The 15034-nt window shown below is 49.0% G+C and overlaps 1 protein-coding gene across 2 annotated transcripts in view; it reads right to left on the bottom strand.

The window, feature by feature from the left end:
* Positions 1-15034, bottom strand: part of CTTNBP2NL (CTTNBP2 N-terminal like) — a 41679-nt gene that overhangs the window by 12802 nt on the left and 13843 nt on the right. Inside the window, exons 1-2 of one of the 2 annotated variants that reach the window (XM_019546827.1) lie at positions 15018-15028; positions 7070-7177 (exon numbers count right to left, since the gene is read on the bottom strand). In XM_019546827.1, the coding sequence (XP_019402372.1) occupies positions 7070-7168 (99 nt within the window). In that variant the 5' untranslated portion in view covers positions 7169-7177; positions 15018-15028. Of the gene's footprint in view, positions 1-7069; positions 7178-15017; positions 15029-15034 lie in introns of those variants that run through there. The other variant, XM_019546826.1, reaches the window with a different exon arrangement.

Raw genomic sequence — 15034 nt, 5'->3', positions numbered from 1 at the left:
ACAAAAACAGAGGGGGTTTTTCAGAAATCGTTTCGGGACAGACATTGTGGGATGCCATTTGGGAACCGCAACCACCAGCGTCAGCAACAAATGCCTGTTGGCAAACATCACAGAGGGCCCACCCTGCTCCCAAATCCCCGGAGGTCAATGAAACCTGTCGCTTTTGTCATCCCGGCCTGTCTGACTGGAGTTTAGAGACTGCTGTAACTTTACATACGTGAGGAAGAGGAAGGAAAAGAACAGGCTGGAAAATGGGAGGGCTGACTTGGATAAATGGGCAGTCAGCTGTTTAATGAATCACAGGAAGAACAACAGGGCTGATCTTGTGAAGAGATAGAGAGAAAAAACCCTCCGTTTTCCTAAAGCACTACGAGCCCCAGGGATGCCAACCCTCACTACCCCTGTGCAGGAATACGCATGTGATCTGAGGACTGGAGTCTTTGCCTAAATTCAATCCAGCTGGTCTGCCTGTTTTGACAGACAAGCTGTTTTTACTCCTTTTAAATTGAACCCAACCGTGTAGCGGTTACACACTACCACCACAAGAAACAGGCAGGAACAAAGTCCAGCTTCACAGCAACATTAGCACTTCTCCTGCTGCAAGCAAGCTGCAGGCACGTTTGACCTCCTTGGTCATATCTTTTTAGGAAAAGGTTTAATAAAAGCTTTAATTTGATCCAGTAAGCTATCAAGGACATACCCTCCCCCTCCCCCACATTTTTTTTGAGGGCTTCAACTATGATCAAGTCACATTTGTAAGTCTACTTTTGGGCATCGCTGTGCTATAAATTGCCTTGAATCAAGCTGGGGGGGGGGGGAGCAGGGCAGAGAGGGGAAGGGAGTTATTTCCTGTCTGGGAAAGAACAAGAAGTTCTTCCTTGCTACTTGATGAATAGTCAACTATTTTCATGAACTAAAATGACACACACACAAAATTAAGCTACCATTTCAGTAGTTCTCTGAAGCCCAGTAATCCTCATCTAGTAGTCAGCTAGGCAGAAATCTTGCATTGAATAAATCTGAACTGTGCAACAAATGTAATTCAAGCTACTGGGCGCCTACTCTCATATCATACACCTGAGTTTACAAGAGTACATGCCACTGCTTCAGCACCTGGGCACAACACAATAGGAAATGCAAAGCCTTCTGCTATTATCATTGATGATTAAAAGATTATTATAAACAGTTCATGCTGCTGCGTGTGTGACCTCCCAGGCCAGTTAGAGCCTATTCAGCCAAGCTAAGTCTTGCACTGAAAAACCCAACCATCTTTCACTAAAACAAAATTTTGATCCAACAACCTAAAAGCAATGGTCCTCTGGCCTGCGGAGCTCCCCCATGGTTTGAAAGTTTGGTGGCTGGGGAAAGCTGGCAGCTAATTGCCACTCCTGTGTTGTCAAACCTCTGGAGTTGTGCAGAGCCTCACAGGATGGACAGCAGAGCTAAACTGGGCACACAGGGCTGACTGGGGTGGCACGTGGCCCGATCCGGCCTGCAGACTTGTTCTGTCACTCATTTTGCCTGCGAGGCCCAAACGGTGAGCACTACTGCCCTAGAGCATCAGGCAATGCAAGGAGCAGAAAACTCTTTCAGGGCTCATGCCAATCAGGGGAACAGCCCTGATAGCTGAAGGTGTTGTATTCACTTGCCACCAATTTACTCTTTCTTTTTCAAGAGCAATTAGTGTTTCTGAAGTCTGCGTGGTTCTTAAACATGCAAACCCGACAGCAGCTTAATGGTCTACGCCAGCTATTCAGCAGCTCTTGGGGGAAAAGAAGGGTATGTCTAAAGAAGGGATTCCCTGAATGAGAAACAACATTCAGCTGAACAGAAGCAGTGATGGGGCAGGCGAGCAGCCCCCATAACAGTAATACTTCCAGCTGCCCGAGACCCCAGGCCCACGCAGGTGGGATGCTGCAGGAGGTGGCAGGCTTTGTCCCATCTCTGTTAGGGTAACCCTCCACTGCTAGATGGTTTCGAAAAAAGGATCATTCTAGCTCTGATGGAGCAGAAGCAATACTTGGAACGGCTTAAGCAATGTTTATGGGCAGATAAGTAGAGCGAAGGCCCCACTCTAGTACAGAAAACCGCTGTTTTCCCTGGGGGTTTCTATGCTGCTTTGCGTTGGATGTTTCCCATGCACTGTCCCTTCAGTTTTTTCTTACATGTTCCTTGTACTCAAATCTGACTGTATGTCCACGTGGACTCATACCCACCCTCACAACACCAGGAATAAGCCAGTGAACATTTCCAGCAAAACTATTTTTTTTGCACGCAGAACTGTGAGTGCTACCACTGCTTGGATATTTAGCAACCGAGTTTCACATCGAGGCCCACAAGCACTCAGCTAAATGCAGCTCGATTCTCTGGGTCCCCAGCAGTTTAATCAGCTCTGAAGTTCCTCCGCTAGCTATAGAGGATAGTACATCCTGTATATAGTTTCCCCTTCGGTCTTGAACTTCCTTATTACTTCTTCCCCCCAGAGACAGATGGAAAGTAAAGTAAAGAGAAGATGAGGTCACCATAGTTGTGGGTCTGGGGGAGGAGACGACTTGCTTTGAAATCAGGAACATAGCAAAAGCTGAAGACCTTACTAGCTCTACCGCTAGCTCCCCAGCAGCTCCAGGAGGAATACAGGCAGCACGTTTTGACCGACAAAGGGGAGACATTTATGATGCACACACAACGGCATAACTTTCACCTGCAGTTCTGTCGGCTAGTCAAACGAGATCTCTGTTGAGCCAACGTAACAAACTTATCAATATTAAAAGGCACAACTCAGTGAGCAAATGTTGTCTGAGCTCTGCCCACATAAGGCTGCATTGCCAACTTGCAGCAGATGCTCCCAGTTCACTGAGGAAAATGCCTGCAGCTCCCCTTGCGCCGAACTGAGGTGCGGCTCAGAGAACGGCATCCGACCTCCGAGAGGTGCATCACGATGGGCTTGGATCTGCTAGCCCTGCGCCGCGGACGAGGAGCCTCGCTGGCTGGGTTCAACCTACCAACTGCGCTGGGTCAATCCCTACTTCAAAGAACTTGGCTGAGGGCACAAAGAAGAAAGCTTCAGTTTTGAATTCCGTTTCACACGCACAAAAAACCATTCAGACGACAACCTGAAGGGGAAAAACAGCTCTATAATCTTATTCATAGCTCAGAACTCACCTAGTTACTGGCCTGCAGGGCACCTCCTCTCAAGATTTATTAGTGAGAAGTGAATTTTTTTTTTTTTAAACTCAGTGAAAGCAAGCTTTTTTCCAGACAGAAAAAGTTCTGTAACGTTTCTCATTCAAAGAGCAGACTGTACAACAGGACCCTACTACAGCCCAGCACAAAACAGCGTAGGTCTTGCCCCATCTGGGAAAGATTTAGTAGATGCTGCAAGGAGATTCTGCGTTACTGAGCTTTCATCTCTACACAATATCGATATTGTTTGGCACCGAGTAGCAAACTGGACCGGGGAAATCAAGTGACAACACGGACAGCTTGTGGCATTAAGACCTACTATTTGCTTTATCGTTTTTTTACTTGCAAGACTGAGTTCTTAAAAGGGCCCCAGTCATTAGTGCAAATCAGCCAGGTTCTCCTCTGCCACAAACTGATTGAGCCTTGAAGCACAATAGGCCAGAAAGCCGCTTCCTTTTTCACGACATAAAAGCCAACAAAATGTCATTTCCATGGCATGGAGAAGTCTGATTTTTGAGAGGGAAAAGAAACCAAGCTCTCTCTCTAAATATGTCATGAATAACGGGGGTTGTGTATTTTAAGATTCTTTTTGGCCACAATTTGCTGGATTGAAGCAGGATAACTTGGGACCAAACCAGATGAGCCTCAAACCCAGGCCGCCGTCCATCCCAGGGGAAGACTCAAGCTACTGGGCTACTGTGGGGTGAGCCCAGGGCTGCTCTCAAGACCGACATAGGGCATGCCCCACTTTGGCTCTTGCAGGCAGGCCTCCCCCAGCCCAGGAGCGAACGGGGCCAGCTTGCAGAGCGCAGCGTGCGTCCCCTGGGTGGTCCTGTGAAACAGCAGGCTCTGGGATTAAATCCTTCCGGGCCTGGCTTCCTTCCCTCTGCTCCTTTTGGAGCCGAGTGGGGAAAACGAGCTCAAATCTGCCACATGCATCTCCATATTGTGGGCTGGGCCTGCTAATTACTTCTTTGTCTGGAGGCATTTTCCTTCTAGTTTGTTGGGCCAAAGCCTCTAAGCTTCTGGCGCAATTTCTCCTCCTCCCAGGCATCTCAGAATGGAAGCACCGGGTTTATTTGACCGCTGCCTGCACTTTGCAGACACATTCCTGGTCCAACCCCATCCCCCCAAGCTGGGTTTCCTTCATCCAGTCCCCTTGGTTCACTAGGAGGGGTCAAGGAGGTTCCCAGTCGTCACCCCACAGGACTCACCCCCAAGACGTGGATCCAAAACCACGTGAGCCAAGAGTTCAAGTTTAGCAACTGGGGCTAATGCAATCCTGCATTTGTGGAGAGACTGAACGGATGGTGCATGTTCCTGAGGCTGTCCTCTAATTAGAGGCTTTGCCCTCCACACCTTGAGGGGGAAGAGCCAACGTTTGCTCTCGGGACACCAGAGCCATAAGAGTTCATCCTACCCATGTCTGTAGTTTCATAGACTGTCAGGGGCTGGAAGGGACCTCACAAGATCATCAGGTCCAGCCCCCTGCACTAGGCAACTTTATCTTTTCACCCCATGTAACTGCTTGCCATGTGCATTTCCTTGGGAGATGGCAGAGCCAAGTCTGAGCTCTCCCCTTCTCAAAGCGTGCTACCCTGCATGATTACTCTCCTCTCTTTCCTTCATGTTCACCCCTCTCCAATGCCTGCAGCCTTAGGGCTCTTACAAGTTGGAAGCCTAAGGAAATTTCCCATGCTCTGTGACTCCTTGAGGTGGCAGATCACTGTGAAATACTAAATCGGAGGAGAGGAGGCATGAGATGGAGATTCCTTCACACACAGACTGCAATAGGTAAAAACTGGCACAAAAACTACCCCAGAGATCTACACCAGCAAAACTTGGAAGGAAAAAAGGAAGGAAAGACAACGGAGACAAAATCCAGTCCAACTGTCAGAAGAACACTGCTCTGGCACTTACACCTCATCATTATGGGCAAGATCTGGAACCATAATTTTACCTAAACACAACACAAGCAGATTAAATACAACAGCACCTGGTAGTCTCCTACCACAGCGCTTTCGTAATTATTGCTAGGGCTTCACTGGGTGTGCACCTCAGCAGGAGGGAGTTTTGCTGTTGACAAGAGCTGCTTGCGGTAACTAAAAATCAGACGTGCAAAAGGAATCTTTTACGGAAACACAAGCAATAGCTACTTAAGCATCTGTTAACGACGGAACGAGAAAGCAGTATAATGCATGGCAAGAATAGGTTCTCTAAAGCACACTGGTAATCTTCAAAGAGCAGTCAAGGCTACAATTTACTGGCTCCGATTCTTGGCTTTGGTTGTTTAAAATGGCTCAAATAGTAGGAATTGAAAGCAATTCTTTCAAGTTGCTAAATACAACGTTTATATACTGACCTACTTCATTTTCCTGTAAAGAAGCAGAGTCCATGCTGGGCCACTAGACTCCCGCTGCCCTCCTCTGTAACTCTCCCGAGATGAGATGCAAAGCAGGAGAATCGCCTTGGAGGCAAACATACACAGGCTTTTGACTATGACACCTTGACAGAACAGTGATCAGTGCCTTTGAAGTGTATGCAATAAAAATGCAAGGCCATGTCACAGAAGACCACAAGGTAAAGTAAAAGCTAATGGAGGGACAGGGAAGCAGCATAAATGGCAGCCTGGGAGTAAGAGGAGGAGAGACAGGGCACACTTCTCATGTTCCAGTACAGCGTATCACAGAACCAGTCATCAACATCAAATGCAAAACCACCTTGCAGAAGTGAAGCAGCTACTAAACATGCCCAGCACTAAACAGAGAAGTACCCTCAACACGGGCATTATGCTCCAAACAGTCAAAGAAGGAAGTGTTGTACAATAACCCTGTGATGTAGGTTTGCTGTTTGAGCACTTTTCAGCCCACCTTCACGTGCAAGATGTGGTTATCATCTACTGCCAGCAACGCTGGTATAACACAGCACAAAGCAACTGTAACGAGAACTTTAGCCCAGCTTGGGACAGGATTCACCTATTCATTAGGCTCTGCGCTACCCTACCCGAGGCGGCTTACATGAAAAGGACAAAGCTACAGACTCCCCAGACGACACCCCAGATCTGTAAAATTCCTCTCCACCCCCTCCCGCTTCCCCGCCCCGCAGCCAGAGCACGCCCTCCGCCCATCCCAGCCGTGCCGAGCTCTAGACACTGCACACAAGCTGCAAGTGGGTGAACGCCCACAAAACGTCTTCAAGGTTTTTCCCCACAAGCATTCCCGTTCCCTTATTCCCACACCCCCTCTCTGCCGTTTGTTCTCTTCTGTGCAGACGCCTCGGTGGACGCATGTATTTTAAAGCACACCCTTAACAACACGTTGGCTCTTTAGCAAAAAAGGAGGAATCGGTTCCAGAAGCAAGAAGAGCTCTTTGAACCCCGTATCTCTGCACACACTCCACGCGGGGAGAACAGGACCCCAGGGGCCCGGGTAACTGCAGCTGCAATGGTGGCACAAAGAGAGAATCTCTGCTATTCAGACAAAGATCATATTAAGCAAATAAACCCGATGCAACAGCATCCTGCATATTGAGTTCTAGGACCCAACATGCTTCTTGCATCCGCATCACAAAACGAACACCACTCAGGTAAAAAGCTTGACAGATCCCCTTTTCCCCTCCACAGAAAAGCTCTGCTGCCAGACATACTGACTTTTGTGATGGTCTCTGCACTTGAAACACTGAACTGCTTGTTCTTTCAGCAAACTTTTGTTAATTCATTCCAAGAAGTAAAGTAAAGAAGCAGTCACTGCCCAACACTGCTAGCATCAGGTCAGCATTTCTGACCTGTAGTGCATCGTTGCTGCTAAACTCGGCATTGGGAACAGCCTCGTGGTAGATCCGACAAAGCACTGGTACAGCTGGGGCTGTTGTAGCACTTGCAACCTACCTTTAAGGCCTCGATGACAAGATCTCTTGCTTCTAGTTCCCCTTCAAGGATGCTGAATAGAGTTAGTAGTTCTGGTTTGCTCAGTTTTTCCAGATTCATCCTGATCACCTGAAAAAGAGAAATAATCACAAGAGGGTTTGGACACCAAATACTGCTCTGGACAAAATAATAAAAGCTAACAGCAGTTTGCTGTGACACAGAAATGCACACCATGCTTTTAACTTGGAAGCTTCAGAATTTCTAGCCTTCTCGTTATGACCTGCAGCATTAAACAAAGAGAGAGAAAAAAAACAACAAGCATTTTCTTTATGCTCTCCATAACCCGTTACAGAAGATTGATTTTTCACTTTTTCCCCGGGGGTCGTGAGGGCACACATACCCAGGTGGTGTGGGCAGAAAGTAAGTGCTAACACAGCAGCACGGTACTCCCTAAGCAGCAGCCAGAGTTAGCAGAAGGGATAAATGTGGACTTTTAAAACCCGCAATACTGAGGATTACACATCTGGACCCTTCAGCTGCAAACATCCCACTGAGGACTTAATCATGGACCCATAATTCAGGCATACAACTTCAAGTTTGAAACGGCTGCTCGAGAACAGTACCTATGCAGTACCATGCAAGTCATCCACCTACTGTAGAACAAACACCGCATTTATAACTAACGTTTCAATGCTACGTTGAGCGTACTGAGCGATGTCTAATGCCATCTTCTAGGCCACAAATTTAAGTCAATCCACAGGGCTGAGGCCACAAAAGACAAGCGCACAGTACTCTAGTTTCATTTCTCTCATGGCCACCACTCACTATGGTACTATTATATATATTAGGGTGGATTTTAGTTGAGAGCAATACTAGCCCCTTCACAGATTTCAAGACATCCTGCACTGCGTGGTGCAAAATGAAAGACATGCTTCATCAAAAGACAGGCCGTGAAAACTCCCAAGGCTGGGGCATATTCTTCTACAAACCCTTCCTTGCAAGCCAACAGTAGGTAAATGCAACTTTTCTATTTATTAAGTCCGATTCATTCAGATCTTCTACTATTTGTAATGCTTCCATATGTTTGATTTGTAGCTGGAGGGTGCACAAACAGACTCCAGGGTACGACAGGGGGCTCCAACACACTCGCAAAGGATGGGCTGGCTCAATAGAGTGGTTCTCAACTAGTGGGAGTGGGCTTCGTGAGTGACTGGGGTGGCCCATACTCTGAACCCTCTGGCAGCAAGCTGGGTCACTTTATATGTGCCACCTCCAGAACAGGACGCAGCAGGGCCACCTCGGTGGGCCAAGCCAGACTAGGCATCGGCAGGCAGCAAGTGAACTCCCAGGGAGGGAGGCTGTGCTGCAGCAGGTGGGCCGGGGGGAACAGGCGGTAAGCTGCAGGACCACGTACACACAGGTAAGGAGGGATGTGGGAGGAAGAAGGTGGAGAACCACTGCAGTAGAGAATTAACATCCACTTTGTTTAAACAAGTGTCCCCGGCAAAACAATCCTATTTACTTCCAACTGGTTCAAAGTCGCTGCTGCTTTGCAAGTAATTTGCATAACAATGCCATTTGGTGGGCTAGGCAAATAAAGGCATGATCCATCTCGCTTACCCAGAAGCAGCTGCCCTGTCACTGGGACCAGCAAGCTGCCCTGCTCACCTAAAAAAGCAAGATGCTTAAACATCTCCCAGACCCCGTATGCCAGTGCAACGATTTATCTCTTCGCCCCTGAGCCAATTGGCAGGCTATGCAGAGAGATCCCTGCTTCACCAAAGCTGAAGCTGAAGCATTGAACAGAAGTGCTTTGGAGAGAAGCTCAGCTTCCTCTGTGGTTTTCTGGACGGACTCACCACCAGCACGACCTGGGATTCTTCTGAGATGAAAGCACAGCTATGGCGGTGCATGGCATTGTGGGCATGTCAACATAGCATCACCAGCCACGAAACATCTGCTGGCATGTGTGTTCAGTACAGCAAATCAATGAATTCACTGTCTGAGGGCAGAAGGCGTCGCTGCTTAATAAACGCTTCGGTAAACCCACAAGTGTCTGGCTTCGGGATTTCCAACAAGACCAGACAACCGTAGACTGGTGCAGATGGGCACTGCTCCAAGAAGCCATGTGAAATGCACCAAATTTAAGTTTGCTCCTACCGGTTCTGACACATTGCTACCTGCCTTGAGCTGCGAACACTGCGCACTTCCAACCAGGTGCTGAGCACTGGTCCCGGGGAAAACAAGTCCACACCAACCGGCAGGCCTGGCTTAACGCAGCTCCTTTTGATGCTCTGAAATTCAGGTCCAAAAGATTAAGTGGAAGGGGCATGACCTGTTGCTTTAATAAAACCCACCCCAGCTACAAAAGTCCCGAAACTGCCAATTAAGTATCTGGAAAATGAATCCCAGCTCCTGTTTCATTCACAAGAATGGGTGGATTCCCCAGGATTATCAGCTTCCAGGTTCTTCGCAAACGTGTGCACCAACGCACACACTTTCAAAGCTGGAAAAGGCTCATCCCATAATACTACACCTGCAGTACTGGGCAGACTGCACTTTCAGCCACAAAAACCAAGACACTCAAGCAAAACTTTTGTCACGTGAAAATGCCCCCCTGAAAAGCAAAACGTGGAGGCCACTCCAACTATTGTTCACAGACAAAAATTCTTTCTACTTTGGGTTTCCTTTCCAGAGCCGAAGCACCGAGGGCGCAGATATTCATCATGTTTCAAACATGTTTTAGCTGCAAAGATGGGTTCTGGACACTTTGATCTCTGCTGCAAGGGCTCATTATTTCGGAAGAAAGTTTTCCAAGGCAGTAGATGCACCATATCTACGGTTTCCGGAATGCAGTCACCCATGCTAACATGTCAAGGGAAGAGAGCGTCACAGAAACTGAGACTTGCCCCAAAGGGGGAAGAACAATTCTCACAACAAGAGAAGCAGGCACTTAAACATGGGCTTAACAGAGTTCAAGATACAAGTATCAGAGTAAGTTTGGCAGCAGGGATTTGCAGCGATCACATGCAAGTAGTGTGCACACTGCAGCCTTTTTAAAAGAGGTGCAGGTTACTGCCTAACGTCTTGAAAGGGGAGAAAAAAATCTGAGTCACCAAAAAAATAAAACCCAACCCATTCGTTCAACCAATGACTGTGAAGTTGCTCTATCTTTGTTACTATGAGACCTGTAAAATATTTTCCATAAATATTTGCTTAAATATTCACACACACATGCTTTTGCTGTGCTCCCACCTCGTATGTTTGCTTTTCACTAATGTTTTAACCACTTAAAATGTCCGTGTTAGAAGAATGCTTTCCAACCGGAGGATCTGCCTACAAATTTGATTCGGTCTGCTCTTAAATGCAAATATGCTTCTACTCTGCCTCAAGGGTGCTATAATCAACTATTTTAAGGGCCTCGCATTTTAACTTAAGACTCTCCTTCACTCAATTTATGTCCATCTGCTCAAAAAGCAACACCCCCACAACACCGCGTGCACCCGCACAGCATTGATACTGGACACCTAAGAACAACTTCCCAAGAAGCTTCCAACTGGATTTAAACAGCTGGGTGTCGAACTACTACAAATAAGATAAAGCGAGAGAAATTCCTTTGATGGAAAAAGTCCATTTTTAGGTTTTTGTTACTCGTTTTTTTAATTGCCCAATAAAGGGAGAAAAATCACTGGTTAGCTAATGCTGTCAGCTTCCACAGGAGTTACTCTTTGAACTTCTCTGCTTTTTTAAAATTGTTTAATACTCGTTGCTGTGTTGGTATTTCCCACGTTCATGGAGGAGGAGCCCAGGAACCTTTCCATACAGAGCCTCAAGACGGCATGGTGACACCGTTCCTAAGTACAGCTGGTTCATTTTAGGCATGAAGCACGTCACTCAAGGTCTCTCCAAGAGTGACACAATCAGCACGACAACCCAGAAATCCACATTCCCAGTCCTTGGTTTTGCCTATAAACCCACAGAGCGCGTTGTGCCCACTGTCACCTCGCTGCCTGCACTTGACGTTGCCGCTGCTTTTGCAATGTAGGAGACTCAGACCTTTGCGAACTGGGCGAGACCTGCATTTCAGGGAAGCGCTGCATTGTCAGCAGCTGACTGAAGGAAAGATGTCTAGGGGCAACTACCCTTACGTCTGACCCGATTCTCAAAATAGCTGGCTAGCTATGTGGAGTGGAAAGAAAGGTATCATTCACAACACGTGCCGCAATTCCCAGACAAAGGCAGAAGACAAGTCCGATTGGCCACATATCCATGTACCTTTCTATACAAAATTAATTGTATGGGACGCGGGAAAGGAGAGGCATGGCTTCGGTTCCAGCTTTTATAAGCTACCATGCCTGAGAAGGCACTTTTAAGTTGATGAGTGGTATGATTACCTGGACAGATCTGCAAATCTGGACATCCTGAATGTCTGCCCAGAAAGTGCATGACTTAATTTCAACAGCGGGTCAGACTACACCTACAAAGGTGAAGACTGAATCAGTACGAATAAGAGAAAACCAACACCCGTTTTAACACACCTCAGAGCACGATGATGCATTAGTGGAATGAAGCTGTTAAAGTAAGGTATATTTTGGTTATTAGTGAAGAAAGCTCACAGGCCCTCCTGTACATTTTCTAATGGTCCAAAAATGCCATATCTAACTAACTGCATTAACCCTAGCATGCTCAGCACAATTTCACACCGATTAAATTGAAAACCAGCACTGATCCTGCCAAGAACTCATGGAAAGTTACTGCTATACTTCCCTATTAGTTCACAACTGGCCCATTCTCTGCAAAGCCAGGAGAGTTACCAGCTCTGCTTGGTATCACTCCTCACAAGCTGAATTTAGCCCGTATGAAAAGCCAGTTCAGAGTGAATTCATGCAGGGAGCCACAGTCCCCATTTTGCTGTGCTATGTTTTGAACTGGAGCACGGGGGTGGACCTGTATCATCCTAAGTGATAAACTTTGACCAAAACACACCCAAGAACCTCATAAACTGACAATCTTTTACCGTGTTGAAGAAGTGAATCCCTGCCCAAAACAGACGAAGTTAGAGTCATTTTATAGCACTCCAGTGAAACTATTTATAGAAACCAATAGCACAACAGTAAGCCAGTACACATGTGTAGAGGGTTTATATTTTCAAGATCAAGAGGCTCTGGTTTCTTTGAGATAGTGGATCCTCAAATATATTATGCAGCCCAACAGCAGCGAGCTTTAACTGTACTACAGGCAGAAGTCACCCCAGATTGCTAAATCAAATTGCCTTAGATAGATGCTGTAATTAAGCCAGTATTTTGGAAAAGCAGTGCTTGTACTGCTCTGGTTTCAGACACTTAGTAGCTGCTTCTCACAGTACACCTGGCAGATATTCAACCTGTAGCTGTTAGACGAGGATCCCCTACTTTTAGGGCCATTAGCTTTAGGGACACTGGTAGGGGACAGGAAAGAACAGGAAAACAGCTTGACACATTTCGGTGTCCCAAGAGCACCAGGCATGTGTAAAATCAGCACAAGGCAATGATATCGATGCCGACCTTCTCTACCCAAATCCGATTCCTTCCCGTGCCAGCTGACACTGCCGAGGGCACAAGTGACGTTCTGCCACCTACAGCCACCCTGGCCTGATCTGTGCACCATCTATGTTGTAAAGTTACATACTCCCCTCCCCACACAGTATTCTTCAGTGGAAAATTGCTTTACTTCGTTCCTCATTTAGTTCTCGCCCACGCTACACACACCTCCCTGTTGTGCCAAGTTTGCTGACGTGTGAACGGAGGAAGCCTGACCCGCTACTTTCAAATTCCTCAACAGGGACGAGCGTTCACATCGTTCAAAAGTTCTCCAGGAACAACCGGGCCTTTCATCAGCTCACACCCCACGCAATCAGCCAACCTGAGGAGCACGCAGTATTTAGTCTGATGGAATAAACATTTTCCTGGAGGCTGAGGTCCGCTACCATTTTAGGGCAAGAAGCAAGAGTTCAGGGTTTAAACAAACACAACTGCTTATTGCCTGTGCAAAGGTAAACTTCCTTCGAGCCATGCTAGAGTGGACGTGTGTCTAGCTTTCTTCAGCAGAAACACCGTTTTACTGGAAAGCGACTTTTCCGTTGGTACGCTTTCTTCGGAGCTGGTCGACACTTTTCTTTAACTCCGTCTCCTTGAATTTAATATGAAAATAAATCAATCGCGTAGCAGACCCCACGACCAACCTTGAACTTGAACTGCCCCGGGCCTGTGCTGCCGGAAGCGATAGCAGGCGGGTTTCAGAATAGCCACCAATGTACAAACGATGACAAAAGCTCTCGTGACACCCTGCGCAGAGAAGTCAGAGCCCGGGCAGCTGAGGTGGGCAGCACAACGGGGGCGTCCAGCCCAGGGACCCCAGTGAAGCTCTCGGACAGGCGTGATGTGAAGGGAGCAGCTCTGATCAGAAGGGCACCTCGCGCACGCATCCGCTGAACAGACCCGTAGCCGAGGGTCCGTCAGATGGAGGAGGGTTAAGATGCCCTCGAAGGACTTGTCTCAAACAGCTTGTGTGTTTCTGTGCGCACAGAACAGAAGCGGGCATTTTTCTCCAATAAGCAAAGAGACTTCCTGTCCTTTCGAATGCTGCAAACGCGCCGGCCATTCCACAGCGCTTCTGTCTAGCTCTGGACCAGATTCGTGCTCACGTCCCGTCGCCGAGAAACGGACGATATTCGCAGGAGTGCGAGCGGCCCGCCCTGAGAGCGAAGCGACGCGCCGACGGGAACACGCTGCTGCAGGTGCAGGAAGCCCCTCTGCCAAACCTCCCGCCCGCCCTGGCATGAATATGAGACATTTCCAAACCGCAAGCAAATCCAGGTGGAAAATGACGACAGCTTTGGGGTCCCCCCCCAGTCGGGAGAGGCTGAACAAAACAACACATTCTCCGTACTGGATTGTTCTCAAAATATTCTTTCAACACATTGGTGAGCGAGACGCGTAGTTTACGCCTCCCTGGCACGCGTGCTTTGGCTTGACGGGACATCTGAGGGCCCTCCCACTGCTCATCTCCTGCAGCGAGGGAGTCGGTACCTCCCCTGCGGTCCCTCCCCACCCGCCTCGTCTGTGAATACCACACCCTGAATCCATAGGTGCAAAGTGCCCCTGCGCCTCTGGGCCACAGCTCTCCATCAGTCACGGGCCTAAAACCAAGCGCGTGTTCTCATCGCCCCTCGGTCAACCCAGCGCACGCTGCGGGAGAGGACCAGGGACCGACACGCAGCATCCTGGCAGCACGGTCGGCTGCCCTGTGTCGAGGTCTCTTCCACCGACAGACCACACGCCCTCACGGCGAAGAAGCCCGCGACTCGTTCGCGAATAAGACTTCAACCTCTGCAGACAGGCGCGAGGACTGTGCCCCTCCGGCGGGTTACCGGCGGCCCCCACAACAGGCAGAGGAGCACGTCGATGCGGGTTGTCCAGGGTTAGTTATTACCCAAACCCACTACGGCGCGTCACCCGGTTCCGCACGGACACGCGCCGGCGTGGAAACTGGAGGCGGTCGGGGCACGCAGAGCGGGGCCGCGGGCCAGCACCGGTGTCGGCGGGGGCAGGGGGCGGAAGGCGCAATGGGCTCGGGATGCAGCGAGGTAAGCTGAGGCCGGCGACGGGGGGCTCTTGTGTGACCAGGCAGGAGATGAAGTGCCGGCTCGGGTTTAAGCCCCGGCGTCGTGCAAACCCGGCGAGTGCCGCCTCGCTCCAAACCAACTCCGGATCACCTCGCCCCTCCCCTGGAGGGCGTTTACACGGGACAGGGCCGGGTCACCGCCCCGCCGGGGGTTTACACGGCGCCCCCTCAGCCCACCCCCGCCAGTGAAGAGCCCCCTCGCTCCGGATCGGCTCCGGATCACCCCCTACAGGGGCGTTTACACGGGGCAGCGCCGGCTAGTCCGGATCACCCCCAAGGGCGTTTACACGGCGCGGCCCCGACTCACCTCACGCCCCGCTCCGC

The sequence above is a fragment of the Crocodylus porosus genome, unplaced genomic scaffold (assembly GCF_001723895.1).
Source record: "Crocodylus porosus isolate Cpor-Errol unplaced genomic scaffold, CroPor_comp1, whole genome shotgun sequence".
Classification (NCBI taxonomy): Eukaryota; Metazoa; Chordata; order Crocodylia; family Crocodylidae; genus Crocodylus; species Crocodylus porosus.
This window is presented reverse-complemented; position numbering and strand designations above follow the sequence as displayed.